At 32.9% G+C, this 24,396-nt stretch overlaps 1 protein-coding gene and 1 long non-coding RNA gene across 3 annotated transcripts; one reads left to right on the forward strand and one right to left on the reverse strand.

Annotated features, from left to right (window-relative positions):
* Positions 1–396: 396 nt before the first annotated feature.
* Positions 397–1,485, reverse strand: LOC126729171 (uncharacterized). Its single transcript, XR_007656529.1, has 2 exons — positions 851–1,485; positions 397–748 (listed from the first exon to the last, which is right to left on the reverse strand). It is a non-coding gene; the product is annotated as an uncharacterized LOC126729171 (long non-coding RNA).
* Positions 1,486–12,959: 11,474 nt separating this feature from the next.
* LOC126726965 (phosphatidate cytidylyltransferase 2-like) lies at positions 12,960–21,383 on the forward strand. 2 transcript variants are annotated; one of them, XM_050432399.1, is made up of 12 exons: positions 12,960–13,210; positions 15,133–15,230; positions 15,689–15,942; positions 16,117–16,268; positions 16,492–16,633; positions 17,470–17,626; positions 19,177–19,224; positions 19,316–19,402; positions 20,236–20,364; positions 20,462–20,518; positions 20,879–20,962; positions 21,063–21,383. In XM_050432399.1, exons 2-12 carry the CDS (start codon positions 15,156–15,158, stop codon positions 21,150–21,152), a joined length of 1,275 nt encoding a protein of 424 aa, XP_050288356.1. In that variant the 5' UTR covers positions 12,960–13,210; positions 15,133–15,155; the 3' UTR covers positions 21,153–21,383. The 2 variants fall into 2 exon arrangements, with proteins under 2 accessions (XP_050288356.1, XP_050288357.1); XM_050432400.1 differs by having other exon boundaries at positions 12,960–13,118.
* Positions 21,384–24,396: the final 3,013 nt, after the last annotated feature.

Below are 24,396 nucleotides of genomic sequence, written 5' to 3' on the forward strand. Positions count from 1 at the left end.
AGCCTCGTTTAAAACGCAGCCTTAGGCCGCATTTAAAAAGTGCGGCCATAGCTCCCTTGGTGACAGCCTCTGAGACATCTTTTAGCCGCGTTTAAAACGTGGCCTAAGGTGAAAGCTATAGCCACGTTTAAAACGCGGCTATAGCCCCTTTTCTTTTCTTTTTTCCCTAGGCCAATTGGTTACACACCTTGTGTATTCCAAATAGTCCTTATGTAGGCAGATCATTATGCAGACAAATTATTATGTAGGCAGATATGTAGCTACCATGAAACCCCCACAAAATATATAGGGCATCTACTCATAACATTCTTCCTAACTATATCATATACTCACAAAATCACTACCATTATGAAGCATCCGCCAATTAAATTCATGCAATTCATTAAGGAAACAATATAATATTATAAAGCATTCTCAAGAGTGTGAATGAAATTATGGAAGTGAAATGAAAGTTCCAATCAGCAATCACTATGTACCAACAAAGTTTCAGACTAAAATGCAAAAATCCTCTCTCTCCATCAATCCCACCATTACAATATGCTAATCTATCAAATACCAGATACAACGAAGGAGAAGCCTTTGCTCAATACCAGTTTAGGAAACTCAAAATTTTTTTATATAAGTTTAGTAAACTCAATTTTGTAATGAGAGAACGTAAAGAACCATACCTTTTCCCATATGGGTTGAAAGCCAAAGCATTTATCTGTCCAAAATGCCCTTTTACACCTCCAATTTCTTCTTGAAGAATCTAACCATATGAAAATGGGAGGACATCATTTACCAGAGATACTAAACATACATGAACCTTTATATCATCAAAGAACTTCGATGGAAGTAATGAAGGATTTACCTTGTCATAGAATTTTGCCTCAAATTTACCAGCATGATGATCAGTTGTCATAACAGCTGATGCATCTTGACCACCTCCAAGCACCACTTGGAAAGCATAAAAGGCATTGAAGTTTATCAAATGTTGAATGAATCAAGCAACATGAATGGCCAGAATTGTTGATGCAGCCAGAAAAGAGCTCAAGAAAAAAATATATCAAATACATATGCATCAAGTTTTGGTTATGATAAGATTTCATAGAAATCTTCCATTAGGGGATTTTCCTTCAATTGCTGCCAACACATATATTCTGCAGAAAGAAGCCTATGCTTCTAATTAAGTTTTTTATACATTGTGCGAATTGTGAGCCATCTACTGGCAGTTTTTGCTAACAACTAGCACTACTATGGAAGTTTTCATCATTCAAACAAGAGGGATTAATGATGACATCTAACTAAAGTGAAGCCATGATTTGTAGCTTACAAAAGGCTTATAAATAGAGATACCTGTTTCCATTATCCGTAAAGTCATATTTTTTTTCCTAAGCTTATAGAGAGAGTAGGTGATCAAGTTCAAGTACTAAGTTAAATGCATGAAAACAAAAAGGTTGTGAAATGAGAGAGAGAGAGAGAGAGAGAGAGAGAGAGAGAGAGAGAGAGAGAGAGAGAGAGAGAGAGAGAGAAACAATCTCGCATATGTCACTACCAAAGAACCAAAGTAGAGCAGACCCCAATGTAATTTTATAAGAACAAAAGCAAGGTGAGAGTGGGATAAACCTAATCAGAAGCACGCTTAGATGGAACTGGAAGAAAATCGCCTGAGTTTTAGATCATCATCATATCCAAATTTCCTCAAGACAACCCAGGTCATCTCAATACGACCTTTTTCAATGAAAAGAGCATGAAGATAAAGGAATCCTGTAAGGGTAAGACCAAGCTGGTTGACTCCAGCCGGTACTTTCTCATGAACAACCCTTTTAACACCCACCAACCCTTTTAAGACCAAGCTGGTTGACTCCTGAACTTTCTTCCTAAACCCACCAATCTCCCTCTCTTTCTCATCAATCTTTTCCCTAAACCCACCAAGCTAGTGTGCCCTAAATTTCTATTCAAATTTAACACAGAACTTAAAACCCTAAATTCAAAAATTGAAAACAAAAAATAAAAATATAATTACCTCTACTATTTTCCCTCTCTTTCTCTTCGGCTCTCTGCGTTTCGCTCTCTCTCTCTCTCTCTTTCTGTGTGCAACAACCAAAGATTTGAAATGTCAAGAGGTTGGAGACGAAAGGTTTGGAAGTGGAGGCTTGGAGGGTGAGGGTTGAGATCGGGCTTGACAGATGAAGGCTAATGTGCGATGGGAGAGGCTAGGGTTGAAAATGGTTTTAGCTTACTATTTATACAAAGCCTAAAGCCGCGTTTTTAACCTGCGGCTATAGGCAAAAATTTTAGGCCGCGCTTAAGAAATGCGGCCCCATCCCAAACTAAAGCCGCGTCTATAAAACGCGGCTTCAGGTATACTAGAGCCGCATTTTAAAAATGCAACCACAGTTAAGGAAAAAAAAAAAAGAGTTTGCCAAAAAATTAAATATGGAGGTCCTTATGCCGCGTTTTTAGCTCAAAAAAATGCAACCTCAGGACCCTTCTATGGCCCCGCGTTTAAAACGCGGCTTCAGGTATACTAGAGCCGCATTTTAAAAATGCGGCCACAGTTAAGGAAAAAAAAAAAAAGAGTTTGCCAAAAAATTAAATACGGAGGTTCTTAGGCCGCGTTTTTAGCTCCAAAAAACGCAGCCTCAGGACCCTTCTATGGCCCCGTGTTTAAAACACGACTTTAAGGTTTTTTTAAGCCGCGTTTTTACAAAACGCGGCTTCAGTCTATCTTGGGCCGCGTTTTTTATAGCCACGGCTTAAAAAACGCGGCCCAAGGCCCCCGCGTTTTGTAGTGTGGTGAGCAAAATATGATAATGTCAGCCTCTTCAGGCAATCTAAACCGCACCTTCTTTTTCAACTTCCCACTTTTGGTTCTGAGTATTGAAGAAACCTCTGATTTTACTTCAGCTTTTTCTTCAATGTGTACTCTTCTCTCCAAGCAGAAGCTATCTATTGCTTTAGAGGATAAAGCAGTACGGCCTCTAGCTCTAGGTAAAGATGGGTGCACCCTTTTTGAACAGGGTCTGAATACATACAATTCACTTTCGCTGCAGTAATCTGGTCTATCTGGAGAAGCCATGAGCCATTCCTCTAGAGTTAACTCCACCTTGGGACTCTTCTTTTCTGGTGAGTGAAACATTGGTCTCTTCATTTGCCTATCCGGAGTCATGTTACCATAACTGGAGTTGACCGAATTAGGCTGTCTTCCTGAACTAGAACGCTTGACCCTGCTCAATTTGGCTCCCATTGAATTCTCTAATTGAAGCAACTTAATTAGCGAACCAAAAATGAAATCATAAATAAAATGCCAAGATGAGAAATGGGATTGAATGAGTATTTTTGAAGGGATTATAAAGTGATTAGAGACGGAGGAGCCTAGAGGAGCAATGTTCACGAGGACAATAGTAGCTTAGTTATTATCGTACACTTTGTTATTAGGTGTTCATTATCCATTGTATTTGTTTTTTTTTTTTTTTTTGCTGAATATTATCCATTGTATTTGTTACTAATAGTAAATTATCCCTACACATTGTGTTTGTTATTAAAAGTGGTAAATTATCCACTTTAGGGTTGAATATGAATATAAATTCTCTGTCTCATTTTTTTAGATTCTATTTTTGTGTTTTTTTAAAGGCAACTTAGCATGTATTTATTTAACTTTTCTTATAAAATAACTAGATTTTAAAATATAAAAAAAACAAAGCATATGACATACCATAATTAATGAAGCATAAAGTATAACACAAAAAGTGAAATTCTATTTGTAGATAATGAGAATATAAATCACATAATTGAATAGGAATGTATGATAATTAGAGACACATCAAATAAGAGCATGCAAAAAGAGAAGCACTCCAAAAGTCAAGTCAGGGCAAGAATTCTTAAAAATCTTAAGAAAAAACAATAAGTTGTAAAAACCAGAGTAAATTTCTTTTAATGATTGTTTGAGTGAGTGTTTATTGGATTTCGTTAGTGGGGTTGGTGACCATTTTTAGTTTTTTACCATAACTAGCGTTGGCTGCACGTGCTACCCCAGTAGTGAGAAAATTAATATAAATTTTGTGTGTAAAATCATGAATTTTGACTCACCTAATTTGATTATATTAAAAAAAAAGTTTAAGAATACAACAAAATATCACAATATTTTCACAATATCTTCATTTTTAGGATCTGAATAGATGTTTTTTTTATTTTATTTGAGAGAAATACTACATTCATAACATTTTTAGAACAAATTCTAAATGACAAGTTATTATTGGTTTTAAACTAATAACATTGTTATTGTTATTCTCAAAACATTTATTTTCAGTTGTAGTTGGTCACTGAAAACTTTAGGCTTGTAGCTACAGTGCCAGTTGAATAAACCAAAAGCACTGTAGCTCTAGTGCTATTCATCAATAATTGCTTACCTATGATTTGTTGTGAAATTAATGTTAAAATGTTGTGGATTTAGTATTTTTTATTTGATATATAAGAAACTGAGATTTCAACAATTGTGAAAATATTGTGATAACAATAAGTGTTGTAACATTTTTTTAAAATATTTATTTTCAGTTGTAGTTGGCTACAATCTCATATTTTATTATTTTATTTCGACTTGTAAGAAATTAACACGTCAATAATTGTGAAAATATTGTAAAATTTGTTGTGTCAGTATAACAATATATATATATATATATATATATATATAAAATACAAACGGAAGACTTAAAAAATGCAACTATTGTAGCTACAGTGCTGCTTGGCACTGTAGCTACTGTGCAAAACTTAAACAAAAGGGTTAAAAAAAAAGGGACAGGCTCCCCTCCTGTTTATAACTCTCCCGTTTTCTCCTGTTTCAATGTAGATGATTGACACGTAGCACACATAAAATCCAAGGGTTAAAAAAGGTTCATGACATATTAAGTTTTCTCTCTCTCTTTGTTTTTTTTTTTTACTCTCTCTTATCTGCCTCTTTCGCCGATCAGCAACATCGCCCTCATCCTTTGGTGGACGGTGGCAGTTTGGACTGAAGCGGTGGTGAGATTAATGGTTGAGAGCATCAAGACTCAGTTTGGTGGCGGTGCAAAACTAAACAGGGAGGTCCTCCAGTTGGGTATGAGTTGGTTTCTTTGGCATTTGCAGATACTGATTGAATGAACATGGGTTAGGCGCTGTGTGTGATTAATGGCTTACAGGTGACTCTTTTTTTTTTTTAGCCAGTTGTTGCAGAAAATTAGATCAGAGGTGATATGGATTTTTGGAGTGGGACTTTCGATGGGTAGCGAATTTGGTATGAGCTGGGGTTAGGCCATTGCTAATTTGCTATTGTTGTGGCGCGGTGATACAAAGAGAGAAACTTGTTGAGATTGTAAGTTAGAGTCTCATAAGTGATTTGCTCTAATCTAGACGCAGGTGTCAATAATGATGTTGGTCGGAGAAAGAGGCATATTTGGATTTGTCTGTTAACAATTTTTTACTTCATTGCAAACACTATCATAGGCTAATTGGTCTTTTTTATTTTCTGGGAAAATGAGAAGTCATAACAATGGCAACTCAAGACATTGAAAATTGATGGGATAAAATAAAAAATTCATGTTTTATTTTTTGAGGAAAGAAAGTGAATCCTACTTCAGTCCAAATTGCCACCGTCCAGAAGTCCACCAAATGTTGAGGATGATGATCTCTGAGAACTCTCTTGATAATAAGAGGTTTGGAAAATGAGAGAGCGAGCAAGAGATGTTGAGGATGATGATCTTGGTTAGAGAAAGAGGCAATGAAGAGAAAAAAACTGAGAGAAAAAGCTTAATATGAGGTGAACGTTTTTTAACCCTTGGATATTATGTGTGCTACGTGTTAGTCATCTAAATTAAAACGGGAGAAAACAGGAGAATTATAAACGGGAGGGGAGCCTGTCCCAAAAAAAAAAAATACTCACGAAACCAAAGCATTGTTGTAACTACCATATACAATGAAATACGTTAGATGTACAGTACAAGTACTGTAGCGGCGGAGCCGCTTTTTATATATTAAGAAGTGAGAAACTAATAGGGGACGTGGCATATGGTACTACCCACAATGTTACTGATGTGGTAATGGGGTAGGGTAATTAATGTTGACATAATGGGGAAAGTGACCTTCTTCGAGTGTTCCTGGGCCGGACACATCAAAATCGGGATCTAGCCCTTACCCAATGGGCCTTTAGTGATTTTCCTCCCCCATCCTCATTGTTAGATATTAGAGCAAATTTGGAATATAAAACTAGCTTAATTGAAGTGTGTCACTGAAGATAAATGAATTTGCCCTATTGAATTATTATGGTTTTAACATAGCCATTGATCTCTATTATTTTGTCATTTGGATTTAATGATAAAACCCAAATGAATCCAGTATTGGCTTATTCATCATCTTATACTAGGACAAGGCATTGCTCAATCAGAAGTTGGACAATAATTGATGACAAAACCAAGGGGGTCATGTCAACATACGTAGTACACAAAAACACGTAACGTAATAATGCATGCAAATTCCATATTCATGGAACTAGTAAGGGTATCCATGTTCTCTGTACAGTTTGGAGTTTCCTTTTTCACCACTGAAGAAAGAGCATATATAGTTCAGAATATAATCTTTCTTTGTTGTGTTTTGAGTGTTTGACCGTGTGTGTGTGGGGGATCTTTCTTTGTCATATAGTTAAATAAAGGACATTCTGCTTAAGACATCCACTGAGACAAGAACATTTCACCACTCATTTTTGGATTGGCATCTGTAAAGAATAAATTGATTGGTATGAACTACTAAAGGTTTAGTGCATATACAGTTCCTGCAGTGACCTAGAACTGTCACATTATGAAAGAAACGAATATAATAATGTGGTCATATCAGCAACTGACTCATAAAAACCATTGCACATTCTTAGCGTGATCGATGGTCATTCTACAAATAGAAGTGATTATGGGGTATGGGAAGAAAATGTCAAGATTTAAGTTTTTAGTAGAGAGTTTCATATATATACTTAAATTAGATTAGAGTAAAATTTCTATTTTGTAAAAATTAAAAAATTAAAAAAAAAAAATTGACCCATTAACCGATTCAACAGGACGTGCAAAATATGGCGGAAATTTCGAAGGAAGATGACACAATTGAGATATTATTTATCGTAGATTCTCATGCCCATAGTAGCATCTTGAAACCCCTTTGCTTGCACTGGGAATGTTTGAGAGTGATATTTATGCCTTTAGAAACCTAAAACTAATATTCAAGGATTTTTGTGGACTAAACTGAAGCGACTAATCCTTATTCTTTATTTATTTATTTATTAAAATATATATGTTAAAAAAAATAAAAAAAATTAAAAAAAAAAACACCAAAATACATGGTTAGTTCTTGAAATTCAACAGGTGAGTGATTTTGGTCCTTCTAGTTTCAGGTAAGCGTTTTTTATACTTCAATCAATTTGTATATATATGAAGAAATGTCAATTCAGCTACATGATTTTTGGTGAGTGTTATTTGTCTCTAAAGTTTAAAAAATGAGCTCCATTTGTCATTTTGTAAACTGCCCATCTGGAGGACTAATGACTTGACAATTTGAGTGATGTTGCATAATTTTAATATTTAAAAAATTAAAACCCATAAAAAAGGCCATGCCCGGTTTCATAACGGGTTAGCTACTACTAAGCTCCTTCAAGATCAAATGCCTTGCAAGTCACGAAGAATATTGGAGCCAAAGATTAGAGATGATGTCGGTATTTATGCTAGTTGGCATGGCTTTAAAACAAGACCAATTGGAGCCATAGATTAGAGATGATCGATGTCGGTATATATATATGCTTTGGCATGGCTTTGAAACAAGACCAACTGGAGGTCACAGTCTCTGACACTTACACATGCGAAAAATTATCAAATGTTACGGCCATGATTTGATATGTGGCCTTTGGAAATTACATGAAAGGTTTAATTACATATTTAGTCCTTACTAATTTTTGATTCATATTTTAAAACCACATTCTTTAAAATGTTTCATTTTAGTCTTTATATTTTTACGTAACAAAAAGGTCAATCTAATTTTGAGTTTGACATTATTTAGCTAAATCCCAAGGAAATTGATAGCAGCAAAGAGGGAAAAAGATTAATTATATGTTTGGAGAGAAAAAATCAAATCAAGAGCTCACGACATGAACATTTTTTACACAAACTTTAAAGTATAAAGACTAAAATGAAACATTTCAAAAAATAAGAGCCATTTTGAAACATTGGGCAAAAAATTTGGACAAAATTTGTAATTAAACCACCTATAAAAGTCATCCAAACAATCCATTATTAATCTTTATGCATGCCAGTATATCTTTTTAGACAATGTGCACTCCAGAGTCTAGACCACACCCACAAAAGTTGGTAATGTCTATTGTCTACCACCTCTGCTTGCACCCTCAAACCCATATAAGAACTATTCGAAGCACTCTATAATTTTGAACCCAGATCATTGTGCAAACCCACTTGTGAAGCGCCCCAAGAGGGGTGGCCCAGTTGGTGTGGGATCCTGCAGGCAAGCTTATGGTCCCTTGTTTGAGTTGTGGTGGGTACCATGTGGGGGGAGGGTTCCTGGCTTGCATTGCGCCCCATCCACTGGCTCTCTTGGGGTGCTAGAGTGAGGTCTGTAGCACCCCGATCACAATAGCTATGACTCAATCCAACATTAGCGGGGGGTGCCCTATTAGGTCACACCATAAGGGGTAAGTCACATATGATAGCCCCCGCCCCCTTTTTGATTATCAAAAAAAAAAAAAAAATCCACTTGTGAAGCATTTCAGCTAAAGGTGGGCCACTGATCTCCAAGTTTTTTTAATGTAATATTATTGTACTTTGTCCCTCATCGCAGACTTATTTATTAAGTTGTATAACTTGGCTTGCATGACATACATTATATGTGTACCAAGGATTGCATTATTGCAATAAGAATTAAAGTTCATCATTACGAAAGTAGATGTTATTCATGTCAAAAAAAAAAAAAAGGAATTACATATTTTGAATAAAAAAGAAAGAATTACTAGCATCTAAAAAAAAGGAATTATATATTTTGAATAAAAAAGAAATAAGAATTACTAGCATCTCTTAAGATTTGAACCCATCACTATGAAGATTGGTTAACTTTGTTTCTAAATTAAGCTCTTCAGTCCTCTTGATTTAGCTAGGTTAATAGAGCAGCTAGTATGGCTTTAAGGAAACTTGTATGCATAAATACTCTCTGGTTTGGCTGTTAGTCCTATGAGTTTTGCTAAAGTTATTTTCTTGGAGGCTGGGGTTTAGTTTGTATATGGTTTGGTTTAGTTTTTCAAATAAAGTTCTCTTTCATAATAGTAATAATTAGTTAGATATAAGTATATCATTAACATTATGTAATAACAAAAGGCTATCTAGGTAACACCCCTGGTGCTCAAATAGACTTGAGGAATCTGGGTAAATTGTGTGGACCTCCAATGTTTTAGATTCTAATAAGAGTAAAATTGTGGAAAAGCACCATTAATAACAAAGTTAAAGACATTTTATGAAGTAGCAACAATGCTGTCAATGCAGGTTCCTCCTCACATGTCCTTGTCATGTCAAATTTTGAGAATAGATTCTTCTCTCTTTTTTGCTGAGGGATTTTTTTTTTTTTTTTTTGGAGAATCGAAAATGGGGGTGTTTATGGTTATATTAAACTCTTGGGCAGATTACACACGCTTAGGGATGTGATGCCCACCAACAGACTTCTGCTGGTAGCGGGAATCGAACCTGAGTGTCTAGTCACCACATTTTTATAAATCGAAATTGTAAGATATGCAATATGAAGGGACCTTTTTTTTTTTTTTTTTCATTTAAATACAATTCCCCATATGTGTATCAATGCATCATGTCAATTAGTGCCCAATTTTATATATTCTCTCTCTTTATTTTATTTTTTTAATTAATAATATGAAAAATTTTCGACAAAATGTAAGAGTTATAAAATGCTTGTCACAGCTTGATATGCAATCTAACCATAATTGTACTTGCTGCTATTTTTGATATTTATATTTGTTCAACCACTTAATTTACTATTAAGTACAAACATATGTCAATATATATATATATATATATATACACGCGCAAAGTAAAATGTTCAAATGTCAAATGTATGTAATTATATGTTAGTTTTTTTTTTTTTTTTTTTTTTTTTTTTTTTTTTTTAATAAAACACACACACACACCAAAAGAGGCAATGAAATTGTGATACAAAAACACATCACAAATTCTATTTTAAAAAATTATGATGATTATATGTTAGTTATTAGGTGACTAATGCATACTTGTTTGTATTCAATTTTCTTTATAGAATCAAACATTCTACCTTTTATTTTTATTTTTATTTTTATTAAAAGCCCTTGTTATTTGTTACCATTTGCTTTTTTTTATATTTTTTTGATAAATAGCTACCTTTTTCCCTTAGTCCATGCTTCACTCAGACTAAATATATCTTCTTTTTTCGTTGATGAAAACTTAGACTAAATATATCAAAACTTTATGGGAAGTTAGTTGTATTTTACAAAGTTCAAGGGCCCTAAAAAAGAAACTGAAAACAAACTTAGCCCGAAAATTCAAAATTGCCATATCAATCGCTTATTAGCCAATCCAAACGGAAAAGAATCCATACGTGCTAGTTTTATATCCTTACCACGTGTAATGTTCAACCTCAATTAGCAATCTTGCCATCGCCATAGTGCTGTAGTCTATCTCTACCCCTATAATGGAAAAACTATTCATACGGAAAACTAAAGATTTTTTTTTTTTTTAATAAAAAAAAAAAAAAAAAAAGAGGATTCACATGTTTGGTCATTATTCCCCACTCACCTAAACCCTAGTTGTGTATGGTGGTGCTTGAGCAATAATGAGATTTGTTACTAATTGAATCTATAACTCTTAAATTCAAAGGTGTGATAGGTCACAATTGACAAGAATTTCTCACCATTAAGCCACACAGTGGAAAACTAAAGCTTAAGCAGTCTTGAGGTTCATGCATCGAGTTGGCATTTGAAAAAATTTCACTCTAACATGAGTTCCTAGAATTGAAAAATCTCAAATGATAATCTAGTAGTAATTCTCTAATAGTTGTGAAATGCCAACCCCCTGCCCCATCCCTATAATCTACTTATTTCAATAAAAATTAACTCATAAGAACTGCTGAGTTAAGATCATTTTGTGTGGCTTAATTACAATTCATATAATTGGATCTAATATTTCAATTTTAATAAAAAAAAGTTTGGAACTTTGAAAGTGCCAAAATAAATCAAATTAACTATATTAAATAAAGTACCAAATAAACCAAACTGACAAATAACATTGTGTCATTGAAAATTACCGTGTTGAAAATTTGTCATTATTAACCCAACTTAATTTTTTTTAATATAAAAAAGAACCCAAACTATTGTATTTGGTTAGGTTAAGTTATATTACGGGTGTGCAATGAACCCGCCAAAACCAACTTGACCTAACCCAACCCACCAAGTTGGATCAGTTTTTAAGGGTTGGTGGATTGGGTTGGGTTATGAAATTATTTTTTTACAATGGGTTGGGTTGGGTTCAGGTTATGAAATTTAAAAATTTGCCTAGCTTGACCAGAGCTACTTATATTTAATATATTTTTAAATTTAAAAAAAAAATATTAGAAAAATATATTATATAATTTTGTTATTTTTTTTTTTTTCCCTTCTTCCAAAATAAATTCAAAACCCCAAGTTCTCCTCATATAGTTTGTGTTTATTTGGTGTTATGCTCATGATTATTTGATTATAAATTTGCTCTTATTTGTGATGGTGCTGTTCTAATGCTCAATTTAATAATAATAGCAACTAAAAAAAAAACTGTCCAACCCATGGGTCAAACCCGATCCATGTAGGTTGAGTTGAACCTTTGTGATAGGTTGGGTTGAGTTAGATTTTTTTTAACCCACCATAGTGGATTGAGTTGAAAAAACTCTTCAAGTAAACTCAACCCCTAAATAATATTTATTAGATAATGGGGTATTTTTAAGAGATAATTACAATATACTACTAACCTTACAGCTTGAACCCTTTTTTTGCGCATGAGAAAATGCCAATTTAGTTACAAAGCTCTTGACATATGATAGAGTTGAGTGTACACTTCCACGTTATATTCTAGAACACTTAAAATTGTAATAATTTTTTATGAATATGAAGTGAATGATATTGAATTTTATCATATTATTACTAGAGTAATGCTATAGGTACAAACTATTTTATAATATTTTTACAAACTGCTGATGTGGCTTTAGTAATTTTCAAATAATCATTGATAAACATAAATGTGATATTAGTGGTGGACCTATATTAGAACTAATAAGAATTTGTCACATCAATAATTTGTAAAAATGTTATAAAATAGTTTATGGTTGTAGTAATACTCATTATTACTAATGATTTAAATAAATGCTAAAATAATGCTACTTAATATTTATTTAAATGCTACACACTCCCAAGTAAACTCTAAATTAAAAATAATCAATTAGCATTTATTTAAATATTAAATATTAAAGTTTAAAGATAGGAATCATAAGAGCAAATCCAATCATTATGTCAAAGAGTTTAAGTTCAATAAAGAACTAAAGAAACCCAAAAGAATAAGGATTAGCACACACAATAACAACCCATTAAAAATCTATTAAAGTCAAAATTCAGTGTTTAAAAAAAAAAAAAAAAAAAAAATTCTTCTTCCTCCTCAAAGTAAAAATAAAATGAAAATGTTTGCTAAATTTGTTAAAACCCCTTCCACTTCCAGATTTTTACAGATTCTTTTTTCTTTTTAATAAAGATTCCTTTTTTATTAAATATGTGAAAAACAAAAAAAGCTGATGTGGCGTTATTTTATTGGGTGAAATTTAATTATTATCACACCGAAACCAAAAATTCACTTCAATGATTTTATAATTTTTTCACAAAAACAAAATTAATCTGATATCTCTCTCTCTCTCTCTCTCTCTCTCTCTCTCTCTCTGTCTGGCTTTGCTTTGGTTCCCCTATTATTCTATTCGTATTCTATTCGCCTCCCTTTGCTTCATTTCTCTTCTCCACCTCTCTCTTTCTCTCTCTCTTTAACTCTCTTACTCTCAGCCTAACCCACCAGGTTTTTCAATCTAATCTCTCTCTCTCACATACATGTGTTTGTGGTTTGGTTTGGTAGCTATTGTTCTAGGTTGAATTTTTGGTGTCAACAAGGTATGTGTGATTCAGATTTGTTCTTTTTGTTTCCGTTGAATTTGTAGTTTTTCTGGGTATGCTCGTTTGGCTTTGTTTTGTTGGTTTGATTAAATATTTTGGGGTTTTTTTAAAAAAAAAAAAAAAAAAATTCTTTGTATCAGTGGAAAATATGGTGAAGTTTGGTACTTTATTGTATGTTTAGAGCTGGAAGTGCGGGGGTAATGTAGTGGAACTGGAAGTAGTATAGTGAAGAGAAGTTGTTGGTTCAAATGGGAAATGGGTTTATTGATTAGTGTTTTTTGTTGTTTGAACTTATGGTTTGGTTACTTTGCCTGTTTGGCATTATTTTCCCTTGGAATGATACTGTATGCTAAATTAGGATGTGAATATGTGATAGGCAAATGCTTGATGGGTTTATGAAGTAACTGAATTTTTGGGCTATTATGAAACAATATGTTCATAAAATGAGTGTAGGTAAAATGAGAGTGTTTTGGGTGTGTATTCTGGGATTATTAATCCCACCATCCCACACACAATAGGCAATTACAAAGAGGAATCCCTTGGTGTGGCCCCACAATGCTGGTTAGGGGTTTTGAACCCAATATCTCGTGGTACGCATGAGGCCTTGCGAATCATTAGGGGCAACTCCTTGGGTTCGAAGGAAAGATAGGATAATGAAACGTAGAAATTCAATTAAAGATCATGCTTACTCCCATTAATGAAATGATTAGGAGGGTTGCTTGAGATGGTTTGGTAGATGTGCCAAGGAGAATGATTAATGTACCAGTGAGGAAGAGTGATTTTGATCCAAGTCGAGGGAACGAAAAGATGTAACGGAACCAAAAATAATACTAGGACTAAAAAATTAAATGTTAATGATAGAAATGATTTTGGATAAGATAGAATGACGGAGAAGAATACGAGTGAATGATCCCAATTACTCTATTGAGGATCCATAGCCAATCTCATAGTTTTGGGATTAAGGCTTTGTTGTTGTTGTGTTGGTAAGTTACACACACATCCAATAGGTTTTGAACTTGCAATCTAACAATCAAAAAAAAAAAAAAAAGGTTTTGAACTTGCAATCTCAACCTCCTACCACTCTTGTGGGAATAGAAAGTGTCATTTGACCCAGAGTCATTGGCTTTGTGAAGTAACACAAATTTGGACATTTTTAATCAAAATGTGGATGGTTTGTCAGAAACATATTTGAAGAGTATTCCCGACCAAATATGTGTTTTGGAATGCTTTTAGAGTTTGATTATGAGAAAGGAACTTTACCATTCATCATATGATCTCTAAGAATGAGGTTGTAATCATTGAAGAAAACATTAGAGAATGTTGGCTAAGATGGTTTGTTCATGTTCAATGAGACCAGTATCTAGGCTTTACTGACTGTGTTTTAGGGTTATAGATGCAATCAATAGGGAGAAAAATATTATGTTTGTTGAATGAAACACAAATCAGGGTTCCGTCGTTTAGTTTGGTGTGGTCATGCAATGTTTAAGTGATTACAATGATTCACTCATTCATTTGAATGGAAGTATATTATATGTAGTGTTATCTACCATGCTCTTTTTTTTGATAAGTAGTGTTATGTACCATGCTCAAGTCAATATAGCGGATTTGCCTTTGGATTTTTCCATGTGAGTTGGCTGCTTTAATGATTACTTATTTTTCATTGACGCTGGGGCAGCCTTTGTGCTAAAATTTGCAGTGTGACCTAGTTCATGCTAAATAGAATATATATATATATATATATTTTTTTTCCTGATTCTACGCCATACTTAAGTCCTGCTGTTAGTTAATTCCATTTTATCAAATTTATCTGTAATAACCTTTTTTTTTGAAGGTTTGCCCCCTTTCTACTCTGTAAATCTATTTTGCTGTTGTGTTCCCTGAAATTGTGTTTGAAGTTTGTTTTGTTGTTTTCCTTGTAGAATAAAAATTAATCAGGAGAGCCATGCAAAAGGATCATAGTACTAGCACTCCGTCAACTCCTACCGGTCGTGTTCGAAATCGTAAACGCTCAAATGAGGTTGGTCAACATCAATGTCTACTTGTACTCCTTTTCTGCATTGTAATACATCTGATCTTCATTGGGTATGGTTATATGTATTTATGTATGTATTAATGTATATATTTGCCCTGAAAAAGTTGGCAGACAATGAAATTCGTCTAGTACGTCTGATGGAGGTATCCCAATGTTTAATTTTGTTACATCTCATCTTGTAAGGTCTTTTTTTTTTTGCTTGAATCATCCCTCATTTTATAGGTAGGGGCTTAGTGATGCTAATTTCTGTAATCTGCATCTCCCATAAAAAAAAGTAAAAAGAAGATGAATTTTAATATGAAGTTCATCCCTTTTGGATACTATCACTACCTAGCTTCTTGGGAAATTTAATGTAAACAATTTTGAAGTGGTATATTGTCTTCTTTGAAGGCATGGGATTCAATATACAATTTGAAAAAAAAACAATTTCTCTTGGTTGTCAGGTTATTCCGGAAGATAGCAAACCAAATGGAAGCCATTTGCTTGTTCATGATCGTAATAAATACAGATCAATGTGGATCCGTGCACATTCATCAATTTGGATGATTGGGGGCTTTATGTTTATTGTCTACATGGGTCATCTCTATATTACTGCTATGGTTGTTGTTATTCAAATCTATATGGCCAAAGAGCTGTTCAATCTACTTAGGAAATCTCATGAAGATAGTCATCTCCCGGGATTTAGGCTATTAAATTGGTAAGAATGTCATTTATTTTCTACTGAAATTTGTTTTTGTTTTTGTTTTTGTTTTTTTTTTTTTTTTTTTTTTTAATTTATTTTTTTATGGTAGTCAACTAACATGACTTGAAAATTAGATTTTGTTTATTATGTCTTATATATTGTTCTTTCATTTTCAATTTCTGTGCTCAGGCACTTCTTCTTCACTGCGATGCTATTTGTATATGGCCGCTTTCTGAGTCAACGGCTTGTCAATACCGTGACTACAGATAGATTTTTATATCAGCTTGTGAGCAGCCTTTTCAAGTATCATATGGCCATCTGTTATTTCTTATATATTACAGGTTGGTAGATGTGTTCTCTTTTTCCTTTCATATAATGGCTTTGAGGACTCTTGATATCAAACACCCTCTTTGTATGCAATTTTCTCATACTTATAATGTAATTAGCATTTAATGAACTTGCATATCCATGATGCTTTTCTTTTTGGGTTATTGTCGTTCTTATTCGTACTATTATTTTTTAATGTATAGCTGCTGATAACAATATCTTTTTAATGGGGCTCAGGTTTTATGTGGTTCATTCTTTCATTAAAGAAGAAGATGTACAAGTATCAGTTTGGCCAGTATGCATGGACACACATGATTCTAATTGTTGTGTTTGCACAGTCTTCCTTCACTGTTGCCAACATTTTTGAAGGAATTTTCTGGTAACTCAACCTTCTTAGGAAATAATAATTAATTTTGGATATTGATGATGAAGTCTGGTTTCTAACCTGCAGACCAATTATGCCATTCCTCAACTTCTGTTTACTTCCCATGGTAGTCTGTTTTGAGGGCCTTGTCTTTTGTAGCCTCTTTTCTAAAACTTGCATTTGAGTACTTACAATTTCCATAATTGGCACTGTGTAATGTAAGTTTTCTTCACGGATGTCTTTAATAAGCCAATGCCAAGGCATATAGGTGATATTAGTTGAGTTGCTTATGAATTTTAATGATAAATCCATCCAAAACGGATCTAGCAGGACAAATGGCACCCTGTTCCACATGCATGGGTTGTTGGATCTTCTGAGAATCCTAACTGCTTCCCATATCATTTATGCTTGACTAAAATGGCTTACCCTCCAGCAAGCGGATATTTAACAGACCAATAGAGAAGCCTATTGAACAACATGAATTTTTTTGTTTATTTTTTGCTTCCATGGAGGTAATATATTTTCCTTATGTGTTTTACTATTCCTATCAATTAAAGTTAGGACCTCCCAGAACAGCAAATACTATGATGTCCACCTCCTCTGTAAAAGCATAGATTTTGATATGAATGGTAACAATACTGTGTTTAAAAAGTTCCTTACTTTCATGAGATGCATCAAGGAGAGCACCAGTTACAGTCCATTTGTGTCCCCTATAGAACTTGACACATTTGAACATTTGTATTTTATTTTTATCTTGTATTACAAATTGTGTTAAGACTTTTTTTCTCTTTAACATGTTTCATCTGGTTCATAAACAAGTTTTTAGATTCTGATATTGGCTATTGATGCAGGTTTCTTCTTCCAGCAACTCTTATAGTTATCAATGACATTGCTGCTTATATCTTTGGTTTCTTTTTTGGGAGAACCCCTTTAATCAAGTTATCTCCAAAGAAAACTTGGGAGGGATTTATTGGAGCATCTGTTACAACTATAATCTCTGCATTTGTGGTAAGCATAGGTTTTTTCCTTGGTCATGGTAATCGTGCCTGTTTTATTATGTTTATTTTGCTTGCTGACTAAGTTTGAGAAAGTGTAATCCTATGAGTAAACCTAGTATTTCAGTCAGATGTGGCCATTTATGGTTGCAGACCTATTACCCACCAAACATGGTGCCATGCATCAGTTTTCACAATACGGCTTGCATCGATCTTGTCTTTTTGTGGCTTTAATTAATCATTATATTTGGCCTTGAATTTAACTTGATGGTCTCATTGCATCTGAAAAATGATTGAAAAATGTAGCAACTCCAAATTATGTTGAATGAAAATTATTAACCTTTAGAAATTAAAAAATTTGAAGAGCCCCTAAGCACGTGTGTGAGTGCGTGCTCAGAAGCTACTTTAACTCGATGATCTCATCGCATCTGAAAGTTCCTAATATGTATTTTCTAAATATCATATAAATAAGGGTAAAATGCAAAACTGACCTTCTAAGTTTTTCAGATTTCATTTCAGTCCTTTAACTTTGATTTTGTTCATTTCAGTCCTCTAACTTTTAAGTTTATTTAATTAAAGTTTTTCCATCAACTTTTGTTATATGTTGTTGTTAATTTTTCAATTTTATAAATTTTTCTTCAAATTTTTTAAATTAAAAAAAAAATCAATTAATGATTGAAAAATATTTTCTAGATTTTTTTTTTTTTTTCAAAATATTTTAACAAAAGTTAACGGAAAGGCCTTAATTGAATAAATCTGAAACTTAGAGGACTAAAATTAATGAAAGCAAAGTTAGAGGACTGAAATGAAATCTGAAGAAAGTTAGAGTGTCAATTTTGCATTTTAGCCTATAAATAAATAGCATATTTATTACTCCAATTAGTGTTAAGCAGCACGATTAACCTGTCTAACTATGATTATATAACTTTATCATATTTATGACAAGAATAATATGTGTCAGTGCTTACTTCTCGCTGACAAAGTTATGGGACATGGTCAGGAGACACATCATTACTGCCTAGTTTTGTTCATGCTTATGTCTTTCCTTATTTTTGGATCTCCACTATGCCTAATGCTTTTTTTACCTCTGTTTATTTAAATTCATTTTATTAAATTCTACAGAGTTAGATCTGAAAATGTCATTTTTGTCACAACTCAGCTGTTTTTATTTTTCAAATACTCATAAAGGTGCAACTTACTCCTTGGCCCTTAATGTTGATGTACATTCTCTTTTCTCTTCATTAAACAGACCTGTCTTCATGTCTTCCCAAAACATGCATCTGAAATCCTTTTTTCTTTCTTCTAGATAGGCTGAAGTTACTTTTTTAGTGCTTCAAACAAAAATCTCACCTCAAATCCACTTATAGAACACTAGTTCACCCCAAAATTGTTCTTTTTCATGCTTTAAAACTTTTTTGACTTTATGTTTCTTGCATTCATGTTTGTTTACTATGACAGTAATTGGGGTGAAACCTTGCTTTTTACTGATGTTTGTTTGTTCAACATCAAAATTGTATGCAAATGGATATCGATAAAATCTGGTATTTGTACTTTTTCATGCAGCTTGCAAACATCATGGGTCGTTTTCAGTGGTTTACATGCCCAAGAAAGGTAACTTCATGGAAGTAAGTTATTGATGTTTGAAAGGCATAATAGATCAGTTCTGAAGAAACTTATATCTCTCAGTTTTTATTACATGCAGGATTTATCAAATGGTTGGCTTCACTGTGATCCAGGTCCGTTGTTTAAGTCTGAGCAACATACTTTACCTGGATGGGTTTCTCAATGGGTGAGTAAATTGGAATGCAATTAAATCTGTTTTTTATAGCATACCAAACTACATTGCATGTACTCACATGTCTCCAAATTTTATGGTTAGCCCACTTTCAGAAAAAATTAATCAGCTAAAGGCCAAATAAGCTGATGGCAAACGAACACATCCTAGGCGTATATTATATATTATATATAATGGTTGCATCCTTGAATTTGACCACTGATACTACATCTAGATGCTGGTTCAAGTTGGTTTTGATATTCCTAAACTAAACCATAAAAGTTGGCATGTAGTGCTTGAGTTGTAGCAGTGGTTAGATTACTGTTTATCAACCCAAGCTTGTTTCTTTCACGTCTTTCATGCAATCTTTTTCATATTTTTTCTGTTGTGAACTATTTGTATTTTTGTTATTTCAATAGATATCCCTCAGCCTTCCCACAAGAATATCATCTTCTTCTCATCTGACAGGCATTTTTTGCCATGAATTTTGGGAGTAAAATACATATGCTTTCATGTATAACCGTGTTAGTTTTAAAAAGTTGATGGTTGCCTTACTTCGCCTTTTGGTTTGTTTGTGGTGAATTTACTCATAAAATTATAGCAATAGTTTTTCTTATAACTTCTAACTCCCTTACGTTGGTAAATCCACTAGCTTTATCCAATTATTAAAGGTCAAAAACATGGTTATTGATCCACTGTTTGAGCTATGTGGAATTATTTAACTCGAGTTAATATAAAGCTTACTGATTATGGAATTCCAGTTATAGCAAACGAGATGTGGATCTTGAGTCTCTGAATGGTTAAGAAACTCAAATTCTAATTTATCTTGTTATTGTTGTCTTTCACAGTTTCCTTGGAAAGAGATCTCAATTTTGCCAGTTCAATGGCATGCTCTATGTCTTGGCTTGTTTGCATCTATAATAGCACCTTTTGGAGGCTTCTTTGCTAGTGGTTTTAAAAGAGCTTTTAAAATCAAGGTTTGCTTTTGATACTTTCTAATCAAGTGATTCAAACATAGATGCTAGCTTCCAAGATGTTCACAGTATTTGCTATAATTCTCCTCTTCTGCTACAGGATTTTGGTGATAGTATTCCTGGACATGGTGGAATTACAGATAGAATGGACTGCCAGGTAAGCTTTGATGAAAAATGAATCCTCCGGATTTCTATGCATTTACTAATTGAAAGTGTTTTCACCATGGCTTCCCCCTATCTCGGTTTGTAGTATATTGTCTTATTCTTCAAATAAACTTGATTACCATGCCTAATGCATGTGTGGTTAGTTATATTGTCATTGTTGGCTGGAAATTATGATATCACGCTGGTTTTATTTCTGTTTGTAACCATATATTATTTTTTTACTGTTAGCAACTTTTATTGAAAAGAGAAAGATGTATTTACCAAAATGAATCATACTGAAAGATGTAATAAACCTGGTTGTTTACAAGTGATGCTGTCATGCACTAATCACTAATGCGGTTGTCAAATGTAGATGGTGATGGCCGTCTTTGCTTACATCTATCATCAGTCATTTGTTGTGCCACAAAGCCTCTCAGTTGAAAGGATCTTGGACCAGGTACTGTCTTCACATGTTTGTGCATAAAATTTGGATATCCATTTAATTGAATGAGTGAATATGTGAAGATTCATTAGCTGATGGCGTGACTGCTTTTTAGATATTGATGAACCTTACATTCGAGGAGCAGCATTCTCTATACGTAAAGCTTGGGGAGATCTTGCATGAGACGCTGACCGGAGAGTCATAGATCTGCATAACCTGCGTCTTGGGTGATGTTTTCTCTCTCCCCAGCATGTTATGTACGTGGTGGCCTAACTATGAAAGAAATAGATAATGTTTTGTATATGATATTTTGTTCTCTTTTCCTAGTGCAACCCAAATATTTTGGGTTGAGTGATTCTTCAGTCAGCACACTCTGTATAGTGTATTTGTAACCAGTTTAAGTGCATGAACTCTCATTGGAGAGTGAATTGCTCTCTGCGTCTCTCTTGCACCAGTTTATTAGTTGGATTTATGTTCTTTCGAAATTTCAGAGGCTTAATTAAATCAGTATTCCAGTTACGTGCATTAATCACCCAAATTAAAAGGACTTGAGTCAGCTCTCCATGGAAGAAAAGAAGTCATTGAAGCCCTCGTACTAAAATATAATTACTATCTTAAACTAAGTTAAACAATTGTTTTAGGGAGGGTTTTTTTTTTTTTTTTTTTTTTTTTTTTTTTTTTTTTTTTTTTTTTTTTTTTTTACAAATGAATCTCAGTCAACTTTAGCAAGCTACAGGATACAACACAGAAATGAGAAATATGCAATCAGATAGGGGTTCTTTTAAAATTTTTATGTTGCCTTCAAACCACTAAATAATGAGTCAATTCATGAATTTCTTTCCTCTTTTCTACATAATTTTCAAGTGTTTAAGCTAAATATTATTAAAATATGAGTTTGTGGGTAGAATATGATGTGTGGGAAGTTATTGTGGACAATGAGGAGAGGGTTAATTCAGCAAAATAAACACCGAATTAAGTAATTCGGCATTCCTATTGTCAAATTCAACATGGGACGGACTAGACACTAATTCGGCATTACAAAAATTGAATCGAACCAAAAATAATGGGCTGCCCAATCTTGTAAGCTTCTGCCCAAAAGGAAAAACGTGTTTCACATGGTGTATGCAAATGTAACATAGCCCAAAACAACTGAGAACGTGACTTTAAATTAATATTGACTTCAAATTTTAAAGGAGAAACTTTCATTAAAATTTTCTGGAGTTGAGAAAATATACGCCCTTTCCACGTCTTCAAATACTAGAAGAAGTCACGTGGTCTCAATCAACCCGTGGATTTTTTTTTTTTTTTTTTCTTTCCTTTTAAAGGAAAAATATATGAAATATCCTATGGTTTCTTCTAAGAACACAAAAAAGTCTTTTAAGTTTTGAATGTAATACTTAATACCTCTTTAGTATTGTTTTGTGTAAACTATTAAAATAGTGACTTGTTCATTTAGTAACACATGTCCCAATTTAAAGCTACATTGTTCACATAAAAGAATACCTTATGATGATTTTGTGTTACATTCAAATAGTTCAAGGGGTATGTGTTACCTAGTTAGAAGTTTATATGTAGAACAATACTAAAGTGAGTTAAGTGCTGGACTCAAAACTTCAAGGGATTTCATGTTTATTCAATTCATGTACAATGGATAATGTCATGAAACCCTTTGAGGTGGACAACACATTCCTCTTATATAAAGATGAACCCATGTATAGATTTTATACCTGAGATTTACATTTATATAAGGAAAATGTGTGGTATTTCAAATGTATTTAATAATTTCTTATCTTTTAAAAGAAATCATTGTTTTTTTTTAAATATTTTTTTTATTAAAAAAAAGCTAAAAATTGTTGTCCCTAAAATTTGCATGAATTCATTTTTCATCCCAAAATGTTAAAAATTTCATTTTTCCTCCCTAAAATATTGAAAAACAAAAATGTAATACTTTTGACTGTTTAACTCAAAAATAAAAACTATTGAAAAAAAATGTTTTTTTTTTTCCTTCACTATTTCCATTTCTAAACTATTAAAAGAAATACTCTTTCTTTCAAGGGAGGAAAATGAAAACTTTTAAGTTGGAGTGTATGTACAACTGTATAAAACATTTTATATGTAATACTCTTTTAAGTTTTAAGGAAAAAAAATGGTAGTGTTTGTTACACGTGATTACAATTTAAAAAAAAAAAAAAAAATTATACACAAGTTTGTGTGTAAAAGGAAAACGAAGTTAATGGAAACTCTAGATATTGATCCACCATTTCACTACAAAATCATACCAAACAGATGTTAAACGAGTATTAGACAAAGTTTAACTACAAATTTGGTTGTAACCTTAGGTTACAATTATACTCTATATCCTTTTATTGAAGATGAATTTTCACAAATCCATCATTGGATTACATCTTCTTCTTATATCTTCTATACCTGCAAAATTTCTTGTAAATTAAAGATCAATAGCTATGTCATCAATAAATTTTTTAAATTGCAAGTTTTTTGAGTTTAAAATTATGCATAAAATATAAACTTATAGATTATATAGTAAATAATATCCTATTGATACAAAACTTGATATGTGTATTAAGAGTATAAAGAATATGTAATTTAATGATTATATTTTCAAAATATGTAGTAATATTTATTTTATTTAGTAAGGTTCAACCGGTTTTGTAACTAAACTTTGTTCTTTGACAATCACCCACTTCCTCACAATAATCAAGAAATTGACGTAGGACAACCAGAACAAAATTAAACAACAAGAAAATAAAGGATATGACCTAGGAGTCAGCACCTAGGCCTTACTTGGAGTCAACACCAAATAGAGAAACCATTAGGAGTCAGCACCTAGGGTGGACCTAGAGTTAGCACTAGACCAAAGAGAGACCAAATGACCATTTTTCCATTCATCAAAATATCAACTCCCTCAAAGAGTACAATAAATTGCTTATAAAGGATTGTTAAACTCTAGTTTTAATTTGCTAGGAAACTTTAATTGTCTTATTACGAAAATAACATTACTTCCAAATTAAAATACTAATAGCCCATTAAACTACTAGGACTTAAAACATAAAAATACAATTGGCTTGCAAACATAAATAATAGTAAACTAGCCTCTGAGCACGAGCTCACACGCCCGCTCAGAGGCTCTTCTATTTATTTATTTATTGTAAAAGTTAATAATTTGAATCTATTATAATTTAAGATTACTACATTTTTCAATCACAAAAAAACCTAAGGTGTGATGAGTAAATTATTCCATCCAAAACACAGAACACTCATCACACCCCTAGGTATTTCTATGATTGAAAAATGTAGTAATTTCAAATTATAATAGATGCAAATTATTAACTTTTACAAAAAAAAATAATAAAATAAATAGAAGAGCAATTTGAAAACTACCAGGAGAGTGTTCATGTTTTATAGGCAACATTTTAATGGGAGTTAAAGAT

Source organism: Quercus robur, chromosome 5, assembly GCF_932294415.1.
Source record: "Quercus robur chromosome 5, dhQueRobu3.1, whole genome shotgun sequence".
NCBI lineage: Eukaryota > Viridiplantae > Streptophyta > Magnoliopsida > Fagales > Fagaceae > Quercus > Quercus robur.

What these genes read in the sequence shown, in the direction of transcription:
- LOC126726965 (XM_050432399.1), top strand. Translation starts at nt 15,156, where the DNA reads ATGCAAAAGGATCATAGTACTAGCACTCCGTCAACTCCTACCGGTCGT. An exon ending in ATTTTTGAAGGAATTTTCTG is followed by an intron (nt 16,634 to 17,469) that starts GTAACTCAACCT and finishes CTATTGATGCAG; the next exon opens with GTTTCTTCTTCCAGCAACTC. An exon ending in TTGAAAGGATCTTGGACCAG is followed by an intron (nt 20,963 to 21,062) that starts GTACTGTCTTCA and finishes ACTGCTTTTTAG; the next exon opens with ATATTGATGAACCTTACATT.